General features: G+C 40.0%; 1 protein-coding gene across 1 annotated transcript in view; it reads left to right on the top strand.

Annotated features, from left to right (window-relative positions):
* Window positions 1–7,750, top strand: part of ftcd (formimidoyltransferase cyclodeaminase) — a 34,266-nt gene extending 26,516 nt beyond the window's left edge. The window contains exons 12-14 of the mRNA XM_039756477.1: window positions 655–793; window positions 6,612–6,707; window positions 7,538–7,750. Coding sequence (XP_039612411.1) covers window positions 655–793; window positions 6,612–6,707; window positions 7,538–7,621 — 319 coding nt within the window. The 3' untranslated portion in view covers window positions 7,622–7,750. The remainder of the gene's footprint in view (window positions 1–654; window positions 794–6,611; window positions 6,708–7,537) is intronic.
* Window positions 7,751–19,478: the final 11,728 nt, after the last annotated feature.

Raw genomic sequence — 19,478 nt, 5'->3', positions numbered from 1 at the left:
TAACTTTTAAAATCCAGTTTTACCTGAGCTGGTTAAAGGTAAATGCAAATATTAGAATGTGCACCCCTCACAACACAGAAATGTTAGGTGAAGAGGAATTGGTTCTATATGCGGGCCTGAAATGCCTGTTCTTGTCTAAATGTCTCTGTTTATGCTTCTTTCTGGTCAGGTTTATGATTCTTATGGTTTCTGAAATCCTATAGTTATTTCATCATTGCTTTGAAGTTCAGTATCCACTCAAAACTAATATCTACATATTGTATTTTTTTTGTGCTTACGTCATGTTCTAGTGCGAGTTCTACGCATGGAGTTATACATGAGGCCCCAGGAAATTAACATTTGGAGAACAGCTGTGTTCTCCTGGAGGAGAAAGGCAGAGCTGTGCCCATTCGTGTTAAATGTACCATATTTCCATATGACTTGTAAGGTCCAGTCATTTAAGAGAATCTGTTTTCTTGTGATTGACGGCTTTCATTTGGGATTATTCAAATTTCAAATAGTTTATAAACTATCGCTACTGTTCATGGTATTTGTTGTTGTGTGTTGTGTTTTTTTTTTTTTTGGAACATTTGGAGTGTTATTCATCTAAACAGTGTAGGGTGTATTCTTTGTTTTTAATTTAATTTTTTTTTTTTTCCCCCCCACAATTGAAAGGCGGGAAGCTGCAATGGAGTCAGGCTTGAAGATGGCTGTAGGTGTTCCTTTATCTCTTGCTGAGAAGGTTACTACATTATGGCCAGTACTGAAGGAGCTGGTTCTGTATGGAAATGTGGCCTGTAAATCTGATCTCCAGGTAAGATTCCAAAATGAGAATGGGACAAGCAAGGTGTTAAAAGGCACGCCACTTGAAGATATACAGCAAATGTTTAAAGACTGACACAGATGTTAAATAGGTTGCATTTAAAAGCCAAGGCTTTGTATGAATGTTTTATGGGTGTGCCCTGCAGTGTACTGGCACCACGTGTACAGCTGGCTCCTGGCTTGGGCATGAGATTTCTGTTAGACTCTGGTAGCCCAAAACTCTGAAATGGATTAAGTGAGTAAGAAGATAAATGTATGACTTCAGGTTTATGAAATATTCCATCTGTACTTGCCTGTGTTTATATCTGTACATCTGCTATGGTTTTAGGCCATGTAGCAAATAGTTACTGTTTATACTTTAGGCTGCAGAGTGCAAGATTTAGAATGATGAGGTTGCTTTTTTAAAAGACAGCAATATGAGTTCTTGCATGTGAATATTGAGGCCTCTTTAGCAATTTTGGCCAACCTGAGTAGACCTGGGAATGACTGTTAAGCTGTCAGCATTATAAGACAAATATAAACTCGGAGTAGTAAAACAAATGTATATTACAGGGTACAAAGTCCATTAACTAATCAACAACAACATTTATTTATATAGCACATTTTCATACAAAAACATAAAATAGTCCTCTTTGTAGTTAGGGTTTTCACGGACGGACTTGATGATGATGGTCATGCAGACTTCTGGCTTTTAATCCATCACTGTTGGAACATCACGGTGCTTTGAGTACTGTAGATGATGGTGGCTCTCATTTGAGGATCTGAGGTTACGATTTGGAATATAAGATGTCAGACATTCCGATATATAACATGGAGTGAGATTATTTAAGGCTTTATAAACCATAAGCAGAATTTTGAAGTCAACCCTGAAAGACACAGGTAACCAGTGTAGTGACATCAAAACTGGAGAATGTGCTCGGATTTTCTTTTCCTGGTTAGGATTCTAGCAGCTGCATTCTGCACTCATTGCAAACGATTTATATCTTTTTTGGGTAGTCCTGAGAGGAGTGCGTTACAGTAATCTAGTCGACTGAAAACAAACGCGTGAACTAATTTCTCAACATCTTTCAGTGATATAAGAGGTCTAACTTTTGCTATGTTTCTTAAGTGAAAAAATGCTGTCCTAATCTGATTAATATGCGATTTAAAATTCCGATTACAGTCAACAGTTACCCCTAAGCTTTTTACCTCTGTCTTGACTTTTAATCCTAATGTATCCAGTTTATTTCTAATAGCCTCATTGTATGCGTTATTGACAATCACTAAGATTTCAGTTTTCTTTTTATTTTGCTTGAGAAAGTTACTATTCATCCATTCAGAAATACAAGTAAGACATTGTGTTAGTGAATCAAGAGAATCGGGGTCATCAGGTGATAAGTACGGCTGTGTGTCATCAGCATAGCTGTGGTAGCTCACGTTGTGCCCTGAGATAATCTGACCTAATGGAAGCATGTAGATTGAGAATAACAGTGGACTCAGGATAGAGCCTTGTGGAACACCATATTGGATATCATGTATCTTCGAGTTGTAATTCCCACAACTAACAAAATATTTTCTCCCTGTCAGGTAGGATTCAAACCAATTTAAGACCCTGCCAGAGAGGCCCACCCATTGACTAAGGCGATTTCTAAGAATGTTGTGATCAATGGTGTCAAATGCAGCATTCAGATCTAAGAGGATGAGAACAGATAAATGGCCTCTGTCTGCATTTACCCGCAAGTCATTTACTACTTTGAGTGCAGTTTCTGTGCTGTGATTTGTTCTAAAACCCGACTGAAATTTATCAAGAATAGCATGTTTATTGAGGTGGCCATTTAACTGCATAATGACTGCCTTCTCTAGAACTTTACTTAAGAAAGGCAGGTTAGAGGTGGGTCTAAAATTTTCAAGAGCCGAGGGGTCAAGATTATCTTTCTTAAGTAGAGGTTTAACTACAGCAGTCTTAAGACAGTCTGGAAAGACTCCCGTATCTAATGACGAATTTACCATGTCAAGGATATTCTCAATTAGCACGCCCGATACTTGGAAAAAATTTGTTGGTATTGAGTCAAGGACGCAGGTGAAGGGCTTCAGTTGAGAGATTATTCTATGTAAATCGGGTAAATCTATCCTAGAGAGTTTAATTTGTTTATAATGGAGTACTGGGGTTTAGGAGGATCCTTAGTGTTGGGGAGATATACTATGTTATTTCTAATATCATTCATTTTTTGATTGATAAATACACCAATAGCCTCACAGGTTTTACTGGAAGTACTTAGGAGGCATTCCTTTGAGATACCTGGGTTTAGGAGACGATCAATCGTCAAGAATAAGACTCTGGGATTATTAGCATTGTTATTTATAATCTTAGAGAAATAGCAGTGCCTCTCAAGACGGACAGTGTTATTGTATTCTGTTATTTTAACTTTTAATATTTCATAGTGGATAGTTAGTTTAGTCTTCCTCCATTTACGCTCAGCTCTACGGCATGTTCTCTTTAAATCAGACACTCTTTGGGTCTTCCATGGTATAACAATGCTAGAAGATTTTTTAACTGTTTAACTGATAGAGTGCCTCATGTACTCTCAGAATGCAATCCTGACCTGTATATTTTATTTTTTCTTATTTGACAAGCTGGTAAAGATAATGCACTCTAGCAAATGAGCAAAGAGAAGGCTTGGGAAAAGGTGTCACTAAGTAGATGAATTAACATTATTTAGACTTGGCAATAAGGAAGAGGAAAACAAACTCCAGTTAACAAAGAATGTCTGATTCTTTGCTGTGAGTTGGAAAGTGAGAGGGTCTTGTGGAAATGATGCAGACAGCAACCAGTTATCAACAAGTGGTGTGTCTGCGTGTGTGCGCGCTTTTATTAAGCTTCAAAGACAAATACATTTCATTCAACAGATGGTGTGTTGTTTTTTTTTTTTTTTAAATCTTGTTGACTGAATTAAGGACACAATATGAGACTTGTAATTTAGCCTACGAGAAGCTCATAGCGGGGTATCCTCTGTATGCAAGTGAAAACAGATAGTTACAAAACATAATCTCCCAGTGGCTACTTGTGAAGTAAAAACTCAAATGGTTAAAGTATTGAAACCTAAAGGAGATCATATCTGACTTAAGAACACAATGAGAGAGTACTAGCATTTCATTTCTGCACATTTTTAAAATCCGTTTAAGAAGTGTGAACCAAACCGTGCAGAGAGCTCCACATAATTCTTCAAGCATGTGTAATAGATTTAAGTGCAGCCTTTGACAACACACTGTTTTAATAAAATAGCTGTAGTGTTTCCTTCATTAGATAATAAATGTCAAAGTAAGTTGTAGTTGCTGTACTGGTGCACCGTTTCCCTCATATTTTTAGAAAGAAAACACTGACTAGTGCTGTTAAGGATCTTATTGGTGTTCGGTTCATAGAATCTGGACTGCGTGTCTGTAGGAAATTTGCAATTCAGATTTCTTATTTTGTCAAAAAAACGCTGATTTAAATCCTCATCTAAGGGCTACTTCAGTATCATTCAGAGTGGGCCAGAAAAAGTTTTGATGACTTGGTGATATTGAGCTACGATAAAGGATTTTAAGAAAGGTTTGCTGCATTTAAATTTGGTTATCTGTTTAGTCATAGTTCTAGGAGAGCCAAAGTCTATCTGCGTAGAACCTACGCGTGTTGGATGGCTATCAATAATTGTAGTACAGTGGTACCTTTTGAGATAAGAGTGCCCCAACGTATGCGTTTTTTGAGTTGCGAGCCAAAATTTGAAATACGAGCCATCAAAGAGCTTATCGCCACATATTCCGAGGAACTGACGACGGAGGAGGTAATCTCTTAAAGTGAAATAAAGGAAGTGTTTGCAATGTGGGAAAAAGTTTCAAACTTTTAAGAAAAGAAACCCCCTGAAAACATTACAACTGATCGTGCAGCAGTGCCATTTAATGACACGTGCCTAACTCATTTCAGAAACCTTCTAAAGGGGAGGACTAAACAAAGCTCCTTGGACAGTTTTCTATTGAAACGCCCTGCGAATGAAAGTGACAAAAGCGTGGCAAAAAAGAAAAAAACTAGTGAAGAAAATTAAGTTGGGCAAAAGTGAAGTGAAATAAAAAAACATTACAATACGCTAATCGGCTTCGTCAACATCTGTTTATTTTTTTAGATTCTCTTTTATGTATTAGGTTTTATTCTGTATACAATATTTGTTCTTTATAAATACATATTTTTCTTATGTTGAAAACATTTAACACAAAATTGGGGTGCTTTTTTGGGGGCAGACATGAATTAATCTCATTTCAATTCATTTCAATGGGGGAAAATTGATTTGAGATACGAGCATTTTGACTTAAGAGCTCGATCATGGAACGAATTAAACTTTTATCTTAAGGTGTCACTGTATATTACTAATGAAACTAAAATTATCTTGTGAAGAAATAAGTAGAAGTGAAGGAGACCAAACTCAACAAAGTTTCTTAAGGCGTTTGTTCTATTCTCTTAATATATCTTCTAGTTTTGTTTCTTATGCTCTTCTTTTAAAAGCAGTTAACACTAATTGTACTGTTTAGCAGTATATGTGACATTCATTTAAGTAATAAGTTGTATGGTTTAGCCCTTGTGATATTTTGAATTTGTAGGTTTGTAGCAGTGCTACTTGAATTTGAAACTGCAACTCCCAGCAGTCCCTGCAGTGACTTTGATTGGTCTTCTGCTGAGGGTGCAGGGGCTGTTGGGGTCAAAGGATGTCAACATGGCTTTTAAAAAGGGGGGCAGTGACCAAAAGAAAAGAGTTTTTGTAATTTGCTTCAAGTTCCTGTCTCTCTGCCTGCCTTCTGTTGTGTTACCTTTACTTATTCGTTTTGTCTTGGATTGTTTCATGGTTGGCATCTGGCTTGTCTAATGTTTGCCTGTGTACATGAGGACTGCAAGTGGATTCATGGCCATCCAGCAAGCAAAGGAGCGCTCCTTAACCCGTCCACCTGTTTTTATCCATTCAGGAACTACCGTTAGGACTATCTTTATATTCCCATACAACTTGCAGATCTCTGGATTATCTATTTTCATCATTACATTTCATCTGTTGCCGTTTTTCATGGACTTTGCTGTGTGTGTTTGTGCTTTATGTATTGAATGTATGGTTGCCGTAAGGGGAACAGGGATGGTATCGTTGTTTTCATTACATTATTTGCTGTTAGATTACCGGCTTGCTTTGTTTTTGTCTCCGTTTGTGAGATCGAGCGGGTCGGCCAAGGCTGGGTGTGTTCCTGGAATCTCCACCATAAAAATAAATAAATCACTGAAAAATAGTCCTATGGAAATTTATACAGATAAAAATGATGGCTTGCTCCTCCCCTCCGACAACAAGAAACAGTCTTACTGTGCTTATCTTCGGTACATGACGTAAATTCAGAACCCCGAGGTTTTGCAGTGCAAAGATGTTGACAGTGGCAGGTAGACAAAGGTATGAATGATTTGGATCGCTGCTTTCTCCTGTCTCTGTATCGAATTGGAGGTCTAGTAGAATGGGATTTTTTTCTTTCTGTCCTTCCATTTAAATAGTGAATGATCAGATGCAGGTGATGGGATTGACAGGACCAATTATCCTGAGGGACCACGGCTCCACAGTTTTATCCTTCTCCATTTTGCTTCCAGGGGAGCATCTACACATACAGACCATGCAGACAAAACATAATGAAAGATGGGACTCGGCACAAAATACATTTACGGCGACATTAACCATGTAGCACCACTACAACTGTACCTTTTTTACTTAAACATTGAAGGGCCCTGACCAACAGGGATTTAGCCTTTTTTTTTCTTTTTCTTTTTTTCTTTTCAGGTGGCAGCCAAGGCCCTTGAAACTGCTGTGTTTGGAGCCTACTACAATGTTGTCATCAACCTCAAAGATATAAAGGATGAATCTTTCAAAACGGAGGTAAATGTACTGTTGACTTATTTATTGTCTAAAGACTTTGAGTAGATCAGGGCAGCTCTTTGCCGTTTTACAGAAAAGCCCATTTGTCATGTAGTAAGTTTGACGTAAATCTGTGCCAAACTGTTCTACAGACCATTTCCTATTCCACTGGAAGATCTCCAGGCACAAGTGGCTCAAGAGTTGTATAAGATGTGATAAAGGCCTAATTTGGGTTCTAGTGAGAAAACAGATGAGTGTACACTGGCAGCAAGTGCATTCCTACATGTCTGTGTAGGTAGGAGAACTTGCAGTTATAATGGATGCCCCAATGGTGATTTTTACTATGGTTACCAGTGTGAGAGAAAGCTGGAGTAATAGGTGAGATTCTAGCATGATGCGAAAGGAGTTGTAGCCCAATATTTGACAGAGTGCATGAGTCTTTTTAATTAGGGGAACAGATAAATGATTAGCTAATGTTCAAAAGAAGGTTCCTAGTCAATACTGGACAAGACATGGTCCAAAGCCAGGAAGAATCGGGGCCCTGTTGCTCCATAAAGAATGAAGCTGACGCAGGTGAACAGAAAATTGGAATTTCTCTCAAGCCAGTTGGAAGGCTGGATGTTGGTATTTACTGCTTATAAAATTATCACTTTTATTTACTTCATTGTTTTGCCTTTCTTCAGATTCACAAAGAAGTCTTTTGATGTGTTTTAAAATCTACCCTTTTTTTCCTAGTGATGGCTATTGCCTTTAAATATTTCATTTGATTTCAGTTTATATTAAGAGCGAGTAGTTACACCGTTGGTGCTGTTTTCTTTGTCATAGTTGAAATTTTTTCCTCCCCTCTGTAGACACTACAAAGGGCCTCTACTTTACTGAAGAAGGCAACAGAAAATTCCTCAGCTGTTCTGGAAGCAGCAGACAAGAGAGTGTGAAGTGCAGCCTGAAATGGGATGGCTTTGTTTTCAGAATTTCAACACATCTGTTTAATAAAGCTTTGAAATGAATATGAAATGTGAAATTGTCGACTCTCTAAGATTAAAATTAAGGATTGTGCCTTCAGAGTCTGAGGTTCATGTGTATAATGAAATTGTGAATTCAGTCTGTTTTTGTCTAACACTCTTCTCTGAATACATACTCGGGGCACTTTCAGACTTACAACAATCTTCTTTATAAACGTCTATGCATGGAAGTGTGTGTGTCGGTCTGTCTGCCTCTGAAGTGCGAGACTACAGCATGAAGATAAAAAAAGAAAGCGACTCCATCACCAAAGTGAAACTGGCGAGAAAAACTTGCTTAGCTGCTAATACACAAGTGAGGCAAGCACATCGGCAAAACGAAACCTTCGAGGAGAGAGAAACTCACTTGATAGACAAGGGGCCAAGCACGTCCGCAAAACGAAATCACCGACTCTGCATTTCAATTTTTTTTTTTCTGACGATTTTAATAGTTTCTAGGAGCCCAGGCTTTTTACAGCACGGGCTTACACAGCTAGTAATATTATAAAACTTTATATCTGCACTCTGTTAAATGAAACACCAGTGAGACACAACGTTCAACTACAGTGCATTCTCATTTATGGAAGGTTGCTCAAGGGACAAAAGTGCTGCTGGTTCATCGGTCACATTGGTGTACCTTCATCACTTGCAGGTCCAGAATGAACATTTTAGGGTTGATAGGGTGTTAAATAATATAACGATGAAGGGGTGGGCTTAGTGCTATGCTTTGCAGTTGGGCTTTTCCTAGCTGCCTCCCTTTAGTGATTTTACTAAAACCAACGTAAAAAATGAGCCAATTTGACAATGAAAACTGTTTTGGAAATTGAAAACCTAGTTGGCCCCTGTGTTCCACCAATTGCAGTACACTTTTTATAGAAAAGTTGTCTTTTTTTTTTTTTTAAATATACAGTAATATAGCATCCTTGTCAAATTGCATGATGCTATAAATAACAGCCACACAATTCAGTGCTTTTTAAGTACTATTACAAGGGGACATCTGACAGACCCGATCAACCAGGGTGTGGCGCATTTCCTCGCTGGTGCTCCACATTTTGCATGCGCTGATGTGCATAAAGAGAACTTTATAAAAAATAATTAAATATACCTGAACTTGATTAACTTTAGCATGAAGAAAAAGTGAATTTCTAGTCAAGCAGTGAGCAAATAAAGTGAAGAAAAATAAAACATTTGTGAGACTGAGGTACTGGAGTATAGACTGGGTGTCGCAGAGCCGTTTCGTGTTACAGTTGACCCCCATGAAGTCGTGGTTCAGAGTTTGCGGCCTCAATCATTTGTGGATTTTTCCTTCGAACCTAACTAATAATTGTTAGCAGAAACTGCAAATATCCTCTGCAATTTTTATGGCTTTTTTCGTAGCAATACTGCACTGTAGAGAGAACACAAAGCAACCGTAGAGGAAAACATGGCTTGGGATGGTGAAAGTAACCAATCCGAGAGAGTTATTCATTTCTCCGTGCTGCTGATCTGTGACGCATATCCAGCAGGTGCAGCCCAACATTCATAACCGTGTACCATGGGTAACTATCTCGAGTGTTTTGCTGAGTGTTCTTGTGTTTTTCATTTTGTTGTTCTTAAAACCCTAAAAAGCCGCCCAAACACCCTGCATCTTCTAAGGCTTCTGGCAATGAACCAAAGAGTCGGAAGAGGTTTAAGACACTCCAGGAGAAGGTTGAACTACTGGATTTGCTCTGGAAACTAAAATGTTATGCTGCAGTAGCCACTCAAGGACTGCTTTATTGTGCAGTCATTAGCTACATTATATACCTTCATCGTACTGCACTGCTAATTCATCATCATCTTCAATCAATATCATTCATTATGGGTGAGTACCCGTACATTTTACTGTATTTTTATTAAATTAGGTATTTACCCTACTTCTACCAAAGAAAACTACAGCGCACACCAAAGAAAATGCGCTTGCATGAATTAAGTATTACGTATAGTGGTAACATCAGTATTTTACATTCTAGCACTGCGGGAGACATAGCAGTACTGTACAATATACAGGTTTACCTTTAAATTTTTTTTTTTAGGGTAATGTATTTAGCTGAGAATGAAATGAAAGTGTTTTGGGGGCATATTTAGAGTTTAAAGTAGAAATCAGGCATTTGTAGACTTTTTTTTTTTGCAGTTTTTTTTACAATTCGCGGGTGCTCTAGGAACGTAACCCCCTCAAATTTCGGGGGTCGTCTGTATTTTAGTATTCTGACATTACTCTATAAATGAAAATGAATCAATGCTTTCATATTTTAGTGACTTAAGGTGACCACAGTCAAACCTGATGCATTCATTTGCAGACCCTGATGCCACTGATATTGAATATTTGTGCATTTTTGCATTTGGGGAACACTGCGTTCTTTCTCTCTGTGGATTAGAACAGTGTAGACGAGAGCAGGCCATTCAGCCCAACACAGCTCACCAGTCCCATCCCCTTAAGTCTTCCAAAATAACATCAAGTCGAGTTTTGAAAGTCCCTGAGGTCTTACTGTCTACCACACTACTTGGTAGCTTAGTGTCTATGGTTCTCTATGTAAAGAAAAATTCCTAATGTTTGTGTGAACTTTACCCTTTACAAGTTTCCAACTCTGTCCCTGTGTTCTTGATGAGCTCATTATAAATTAGCAGTCTTAATCCACTAATTCCCTTCATTTTAAACACTTCACTCATGTAACCTCTTAATCCTTTTTTTTTTTTTTTGCTTAAAACTAAAAAGGCTCAGCCCTTTTAATCTTTCTTCATAATTCAACCCCTGTAACCCTGGAATCAGCCTAGTCGCTCTTCTCTGGACCTTTTCTAGTGCTGCTATGTCCTTTTTGTAGCCTGGAGACCAAAACTGCACACAGAACTCCAGATGAGGCCTCACCAGTGCATTATAAAGGTTGAGCAGAACCTCCTTGGACTTGTACTCCACAGATCGTGCTATATAACCGAACATTCTGTTAGCCTTCTTAATGGCTTTTGAACACTGTCAGGAGGTTGATAGCACTGAGTCCACTATGACTCCATCCGCTTCAACTTATTTTGGTTTTAAGGCAGCCATCCAGTTGTACATGTATTTTCATTTTTTAATAACTTCATATTGGTTGTATAACTTTTTTATTATGTCATTCCAATGATATTTTGATTTCACTTTCTTCTGAAGTTCTCTTTTGTTTATAATATTTATGCCAGTTAACCTGTTACGTAGTTGTGGAGTGTGACTCGCAGTGGCATGGCATTTGATGTCACAGCATTATCCAAGTTTTTGAATACAAACAAAACAAACTTGTGACTGCTTCACTTTAGGCATTATTGGGACCTTAGTAGTTTGTCCACCACACTCTGGAAATTCTATGATGCTCCATGCAAGGCAAAAAGTAGACCATGGTACTAGCAGCATCCATGGGAGATGCTAAAGATGTGGTGTTTTCCTCTTTCCTCTTTTTAATGGAAGCTGTTTTGAAAAATTAGAGGGGGCAGAATCTGGACTGCTGATTAGAATAAGAAGAGCAGGACAGAGGGCTAGAGGAGCTCTGAATAGTGGATGCTCTCTCAACAGCTGACAAGCTGAGATGGGGAGCTGTAGAGAGGCCATGAGGGCTGAAGAAGGGATGGGGTCCCAATATGGCGGAGCCCTAGGAGTTGTGGTGACTGACAGAAGACGCAGCTCCTTGTCTGAGGGTATAGACGGAAGTGGTGAAGTGATGGGGATGGTGGTGGGCTGCCTCCATGGGATTCCCTGAGATCTTGAAAATAAATGGGTCAGGTCATGTTGGGGAGCATGCACTGAAACGTCAGATTGCCAAACCCGCAACTTGATAAAGCGGCTCAGGATCCTGGTTGGCAACCCCCCAGGTAGACACGTGGTACAGTCCCAGCCTCTGGAAATGACCCTCTATCTGCTTTAACCAGATGTGGACGACCCCTTGGCCTGGTCCAGTCACTCAGGTCCTCAAAAATGAGGATCTTGCGAGCCTGATGACCCTCTGGGAAACTCACCAGATGGCTGTAGTGCCGTAATTGACACTCCCTCACAATGTGGGTAATGTGCCTCATTCAGGACTCCATGAGCAACTGCTCATTTGACACAAAAGCAAACCAGCGGTACCCAAGGATTCTCCGAAGACACAGTACCAAAGGAGTCCAGTTTTCATCTCAGGCCACTGTCCATATCTTGCAACCATTATAGCAAAACAGGAAGCACCAGACTGTGAAGACTTGGACCTTCATAATTTTGGATAGATGTCAGGAGTGCCACACACCCCTTTCCAGCGACCTAATGACCCTCCATTATCTCCCAGTCCCTCTACTGACTTCATAGGAAGAGTCAACATGAATGTCACTGCCGAGCTAAGTAAACCTCTTGACAAGGTCAAGAGCCTCAAAAGACTCCACGAAGATCACAGCATCCTCCTTTAGTCACACTTGGTGAATCTTTTTTTGCCAACAGATGCCCCACAACCTTGCCCAACACCCTGTCCATGCAGGCATTAAACAGAGTAGGAGCAAAAACAAACACCTGATGAACCCCAGAATAAACTTGGAAAAACGCAGAGGTTCTGCCTCCACTATGCACAGCACTTACAGTACCAGTGTGCAGGCCAGCCATGATATCCAGCAACCATTACGGGATGTCCCAGAATCAGCATGTCCCACAGGGCAGCTCAATCAACTGAGCTGAATGCATTACAAAAATTGACAAAGGCTGCAAAGAAACTCTTCTGATGTTCGTGTTTCTGCTCCATTAGAATCCTCAGTGCCAGGATGTGGTCAATGGTAGACTTCTTAGACGTTAAACCAGACTGCTCTGGTTGCTGGTAGGTGAGCAAGTGATCATGGGTCCTATTGAGGATGACCCTAGCGAGGATCTTAGCTGGCACCAAGAGCCGTGTTATCCCCCTGTAGTTTCTTGCACCACCTGGAGGGCAGCCTTACTACCAGCTTGGAGAAGTTCACCCCTGATACCTCCGATCCCTAGAGCCTTCCCTACCCTCAGCTGTTTCACCACCTGTAATATCTCTGACATTGGGTGGTTCACAGCTAATAATGGGATAAGCCTCAAGAACTGTGGATCCTGAGATATCCAACATCCTGGTCAGATGGGGAAAAAGTAGGAAAGACCACCATTTATGATTATTTTATTTAATTTTTTAATAGATTATAAATACCCAAGAGCACTTTATTAGAATGATGGAATGATTTTATGGATTATTTATTAATGTTTTTAGTGCACTGTTTGCACTTTTGAGAATACACTTTATTTTCTCCATGTTTTGAATAAACTGTTATTCTTGTGACTACTAAATCTGGTACACGTTTACTCCCTCACCCTCGTCCATCTGTGGTGAGACCTGAAGATGGCAGTTTACAGCCATTTCCCATTCAGTCTAATGAAGCTTGAGAGGATCTACCAGGAAGAATGGGACAAACCGCTCAAATCCGGATGCGCCAAACGTGCTGTCAATGGGGCTTCTGCAAAGTACTGAATGAAGGGTCCAAATACTTAAATGAATTAGAAATTTCAGTTTTTAATTTTTTGTAAATCTGCAAGCCTTTCTGAAAACATGTCTTCACTCTGATGCTATGGGTTATTGCATGTAGATTGCTGGGCAAAATTGGCAAATTTATCCGTTTAAAATTAAATCTAGGATGTAGTAAAGTGTGCAGAAAGTGAAGGGGTCTGAATACTTTCTTAATCCACTGTATGCTAAAAGCACTGCAATGGCCAGTGGTGGCCATCATCATTTGTTTGCATAGTTTTGTTTTCTGTGGTCCAAATTTGAAAAAGACTGCTGTCAATGCCAGTGGTGTGTTTCTAGTGTGTAACGATATAGCAAAGCTTTTAGCACTAAGAACGAGTCAGAGACTGAGGTGATGTTCATAATCAGAACTTTTACATTACTGAAAAGCAGTGCTGCAAGAGAAAACATGCAAGCGTGTCATAATGTCTGCACTGTAACATTTTAAATGTAACACTCCTGCTAGTGAAGGTAGTAGTTAGTGCTCCTTCCATCCGGGCACTCTCTGTGTGAAATTTGCTCATCCTCTTCTCCTCTACCTGGATTTTCCTCTCACATCACCAAAGACGTGGGTTACGCTAATTGCTGATTGTCCCTTTGGGATTGAGCTCCATGATGGACGGGCACCTCCTCTAGGGTTGCTGCTGCTCTTTTAGTCTCTGGCTACCTGTCCGCCTATACTGGATTGAGCAGGTCTGACAAGGTGAGGTGATGGTTTGTGTTGTTTCTGTTCCTCCATACCAAGTAAATGATTTGGAAAGGCACCAGAACATAAGACATTAACCAAAACGCATAATCTTCAAAATGAACCTAAATTTGTTTGCACAAGATTCATTTGCCAATAACACGAAGTAAAGAAATGCCTGCTGAACGCTTGGTGTTTTTCTCCACAAACATGGATGATTAGGAAGTACACAGTGTGACCTTTTTACTGTCTTGATGATGTTGTCACTTCTGTTTCGCTTTCTTAGCAATACGCTCCAAAAAATGGCATCAAAAAGGAAGCAAAATTAGTTCAACTGTGTAAAATGAATTCCAAGTAGAAAAAACGATAAGAGAATTGAAATCTGTGTTCCAAAACCTCATGTGAGCATGAAAAACAGGAAAGCCAAAAAGAAAGTTTAAACTGAAATCAACTCTTAATTTCTATTGCCCAAAGCTCTGTAGTGAGGGCAGCTGTGAATCATACATTAGACACATTTCAAACGGCACTGAAAAAATAAAGACATTTTACTCTAAATAAACAGTTAATTGATTTTTAATAAGACATATAGGTGATCTTCTATATCACTGTGAGTTGAAAAGAACATCAGAAAGTTTTAAATGAGACAAGACTGTTTGTTACATTGTCTTGAATTTTCCCCTTAAGAAAGACCCATTTGACCCTCATCTTCATCTTTCCCCAGCATTCCACAGGAGCCTCTGGCTGCCATCACACCACATCTTCTTAATCAGAATCACTGCCAGAGCTGGAATGCTGAAAACACAGGAAGCATCACATGGTCATCTCCATTTATCTTTTTTGTGTGAAAACACCACTTCCTGCAATATGCAAGCACTGAAGTAAAAGCCACGTGACTACCTTATTTAAAAAAAAAATGAATACATCGGAGAATAATTAAAAAAGTGGGTGTAACAAAGCTTTGATGTGCAGACTCGTGGGAATAGCTGGATATAAAACACAGGACCTAAAATCAGGGTTTGAGATCAATTGGAAAGCAACTTCACCTCAAATGCCATTCCAGGAAAATAAAAAGCTGTCTGCCTACCAGTAACTGACACTGTACAACCTAGAAATAATTATCATAAAGCAAGTGACCATTCTTATACGATGAAGAATCAAAAAGTAAAGACAACAGGTAACTTTAAGCATATGAACATAACCGTTCTATCACTTCTCCAGGTCAATGCCCTTCTTGTAATGTTCCACTAACTTCTTCATTCCTTTTCAGCTGCTCCTGAACTCAAGTCTGCACTGTTTCCATAACCTCACCATTAGAGATGAACCTACGACCACATAGAGCCTCTTCAAGTAGACCCAAGATGTGACAGTCACATGGTGTTTGATCACGCTGTAAGAGGAAGGTGTGGAAGATCTTCAAACCTCAGCTATTGCACTGAATGGGGACGTGAGTTGTCATGGAGCAGCAAGACAGTTTGGATCATAACCTCCACATGCTGTTGATTGTGCAGATCAATAAGTTGTTTGGGTATCCATCTTGTGCAACCTTTATGGTACCCCAAGTCATCGTACACTATGACAAGTGCAGATCCATAGCTGATATCCAAATGTGCATCATCAGCAAATAATCTGTCGATGTTCACTGATGAAGGCAGCTGTATGGTGTTAGATCAGGAGTGTAAGACGTTCAGACCACAGGTGTTGCATTGCCTCTACCATTACGGCCGCAGCATGGGGATGTGTGTTGTCATGGACAGCGGACAACGTAATCCGTCGGTCTTCTCTGATGAAGGCATTCACCAGGTCGATGTGGGCTTGTGTGTTCAATGCTTATAGCTGACCAGATTGAGCTTCGTCAGTTACACTTGTTCTTGCCACTTCGCACTTTTCTACCCATCCAAAACCTTTTCATTGATCATGCTGTTTTCATTTCTGTACTGAGCCAACTTCGGTGATGTTCAGAAGGTTTCACACCCCACTGCCCAAGGAAATCTCACTACGTCCATGTTCATTTGACCTTGGCTTCAACTAATCTAACACTGTGCATTGTTGAACTCCATAAGCCATTGCAGGTTGTATTACGACATCTTCGGTCTGTTGCAATTGCCATATCATTTTCAAAATCCCTTTACGTTTTGATTTACCCTTGTTTCATTAACTATATTTTACTTTTCATACCATTATATTTGTATATAAAATAATATTTGCTGTACTTTGTGTTATTCAAAATGATTTTTGTCATCTAAAGCTCCTTTACACCCAGTGCCCACAAATAAAACTTTGGGGCAAATAAATGGAAGCGTTTGCTTGGATGGAACCCCCTCAATCAATGGGGATTCACTCAGGCAAAGATGGAATATGTGTAGTGAGGGGTCTTAGTGTAGCAAGCCTGAAATGAAGAAAGCACACTGCGAAAAGAGAACGTCCTCTCGGTCAGAAGAATAACCGTCCTCTCAAATGGCTAAGACAGCTGGACTCGAGCCTGAGTTTACGTTTGTAGTTTCAAGCGAGGACTTGAATTAGGTGCACATTTCTTTGGTCCTGGACTGGAGATAAAGAGGACAGCCAGAGTTGGAGACCATGGGAAGGACTACAGCTAAGACACGATGGGTTGCAGTAGAAGAGAATTGGGGTATCCTTGGGTTTTACTGAAAACTCTAGTGCCTGGCATCCTCCATTAATTGTGCCTGTCGGTGCTTCAGCAATTTCAATTGTAACTAATAGAGTGGCTGTACAATACGTCAGAACAAAATAAGCATTTCTGGATATAACAGTGGTGTATAAAGTAGCATAAGGCCGAAAAAATCAAATACATTGCTTCATCCTCAATATCATTTCTGTATTTTTGTTTGGACCTCCTGTCCAGACGATGCCTAAGTGGAGCTCTCCTCACACTTGAATCAGTTTTCCACTTTTAATCCGCATCCTTAAAGACTCAAAGTGTCAGATCAACTGGTAGCTCGGAATGAGTGGGAGTGAAGGGGTCTGTGAGGGGGGCCTTTCAGAGGACTGATGTTTCACTAGGAGCGTGGGGATGAATGAGGGGGCTTCACAGTGGACTGACGGCCTACTTCCCCCATCACCCTCCGTTGTACTGTATTAAGAAAATGTGGAGGAGGGCCGGCAGTTCATCCCGGCTGGGACGCTTCTGTGATGGAAGGATGGGGGAAGGCAGCTTTTTCAGGACACTAAAGACACTAGATGGCAGCTTCCCTGGAGTGTAGCAGTGCCCCAGATTCCCGCAGGGCATCCTGGGACTTGGAGTCTGGTTTCTCAGCCCTGTTGGGTGCTGTGGGTACCGCCAGGGGGAGCTGTAAAAAGACCTGTGGAGTCATGCTTCCCTTGCAGCCTGGAATTGCTTAGGTCATGAGGACGGAAGCCCCACAGTACTTCCGGGCTGATTTAAAGAGTTGGAATTCTCCATCTGACCCAGAAGTGCTGACAAGTCACAGGGACGGAAGAGCTGATGCATTTCTGGGTCAAGGACTATATAAAGAACTGTTGGGAGGAGAGGAGGAAAATTATTGTGTTTATTCATTGTGTGTTTGGTAGATGTGGTGCTTTGGAGGCACTATAGTGAAGAAAAAGATTAAATATTTTCTTAGTGCTTTTACCCTGTGTCTGTGTGTCTGTCTGTTGAGTTTAATGGGGCGACAGCGACACCCCTAGCGTTCTTACAAAGGTTTGAGATATATAAATGTGTATGTGTATATATGTATATATATATATATATATATATATATATATATATATATATATATATATATATATATAAATAAAATTTGTAGGTAGAACTTCATGATTACTTTTTCTCTGCCTGTTCTTTAATTTGTTCCTTTTCCTGTACTGTAATTTTTTAGCAGCCCTACTCAATGTGATAATTGGGAAAATTATTTTAAGTAAAATTTGAGTAGTTGAATATGTATATTTTCCATTAGTAAAATTCCTAGTTCCTCATCCAACGCATGACAATTAACATTTGAAATTCTATTTGCCACTGCAGTGAAAATAAAATATATTTCAAATATTCCACAATTTTATATTTTTTTTTTTAGTATTTCAGCCTCCACTATTGCTATACTAGTATTGATTTAGTATTATTGGATAACATGAATTATGACATTATTTGTTTCTAAAATTATTCAAAATTAGGATTAAAAACTGAAAATTGCATTTGACCAATAGCATGTGGTCTACTTAAATCAATGTCATACCTATACAGACCCTTACATCTTTACTTCTTAACTTTTTTCATGGTAAAGGATAGTTGCAGGCAGCAGGAAACAACCATAAGACATACAAACATAAAAAGATGCCACTGGAATTTATAGGAAAGCTCTAAACAAACTAGAACTATCATTTTAATTATTCTAAACTAATAAATTAGGCCTTGAAATATTTAGAAAAGATATTCTATTAATCTCAAATTGTTTAAATGAACCACAGAAATGAAAAACATAAAATTGATATATACATACATGATGTCAGTGATGCCCATGATGCTCATGATGACCATGATGCCCATGGTGCCCATGATGCCCTTGATGCTCATGATGCCCATGATGCCCATGATGCTCATGATGCCCATGATGTTCCTTAGGGCCACAGGTTCCAGGCATACCACCTGGCTGAACACAGCCATGCTGGTGGTGGTCACCAGATGTTGGAGGACAAGGCTGAGGGTAACCTCCAGGTCCAAGGGCATTTGGCTGAGGGCACCCTCCAGGACCGAGGGATCCTGGCTGAGGGTACCCTCCAGGGCCAGGAGGGCCTGGTTGAGGGTACCCTCCAGAGCCAGGAGGGCCTGGTTGAGGGTACCCTCCAGGGGGGCATGTTGGTGGACATCCAGACTGCATTGGCACTCCTAAAAACAAGATAAATGATGATTATTAGCAGCAGCAGCCATACCACCTGCACTTCAGAGCAAGTAACCCACCTGGAACTAAGCATGTGTGGGTCTGACCAGTACTTTAATGGGAGCCCATTTTGGTTTGCTGCTGAAAGAGGTGTTTGTAAGGTGCCATCGGGGGCAGTTACCCTGTGGTCTGGTTGTGGATCCCAGTGGCCCAGTACAGTGATGGGGACACTGCTCTGTAAAAATGGTGCCATCCTTCATATGAGGCATAAAACTGAAGTCCTGACTCCCTCAGCATCTTTCAAAAAGAGTAGATGTTCCACGATGTCCAGGCTACATTGCCCACCAAGGCCTGCCACCCTAATCATCCCCTGTCATTAAATGTCTCCTTCTCTCTCACCACTTCACCATCTAATAGCTAAAGTGTGGTAAGAGAACCGGAGCAAAAACAGCTGCTGTGGAGGTGGTTGAAATGTCTCACCTCTGTCTATGTAAAGCACTTTGGGAATGTTAGAAAAGCACTGTAATTAATTATTACAATTATTAAATCTTGACTGATGTTAAACAAAATAGTATAAATGTGGGATACAGGATTCTCCTAATGCCCTTTGGAGTTTGGTGGCTCTGTCTACTGCTTCTGATTTCTGCATTGTGTTTTTTGGGACATGAACAAAAATGAATAAAAATTTTTATTTTATTAAGATTCTACGTGGCCCATTGTGTTACCAGCCGATGGTT

Source organism: Polypterus senegalus, chromosome 6, assembly GCF_016835505.1.
Source record: "Polypterus senegalus isolate Bchr_013 chromosome 6, ASM1683550v1, whole genome shotgun sequence".
NCBI lineage: Eukaryota > Metazoa > Chordata > Cladistia > Polypteriformes > Polypteridae > Polypterus > Polypterus senegalus.
Note: the sequence above shows the minus strand (reverse complement) of the source record. Positions and strands in the feature narration are given on the sequence as shown.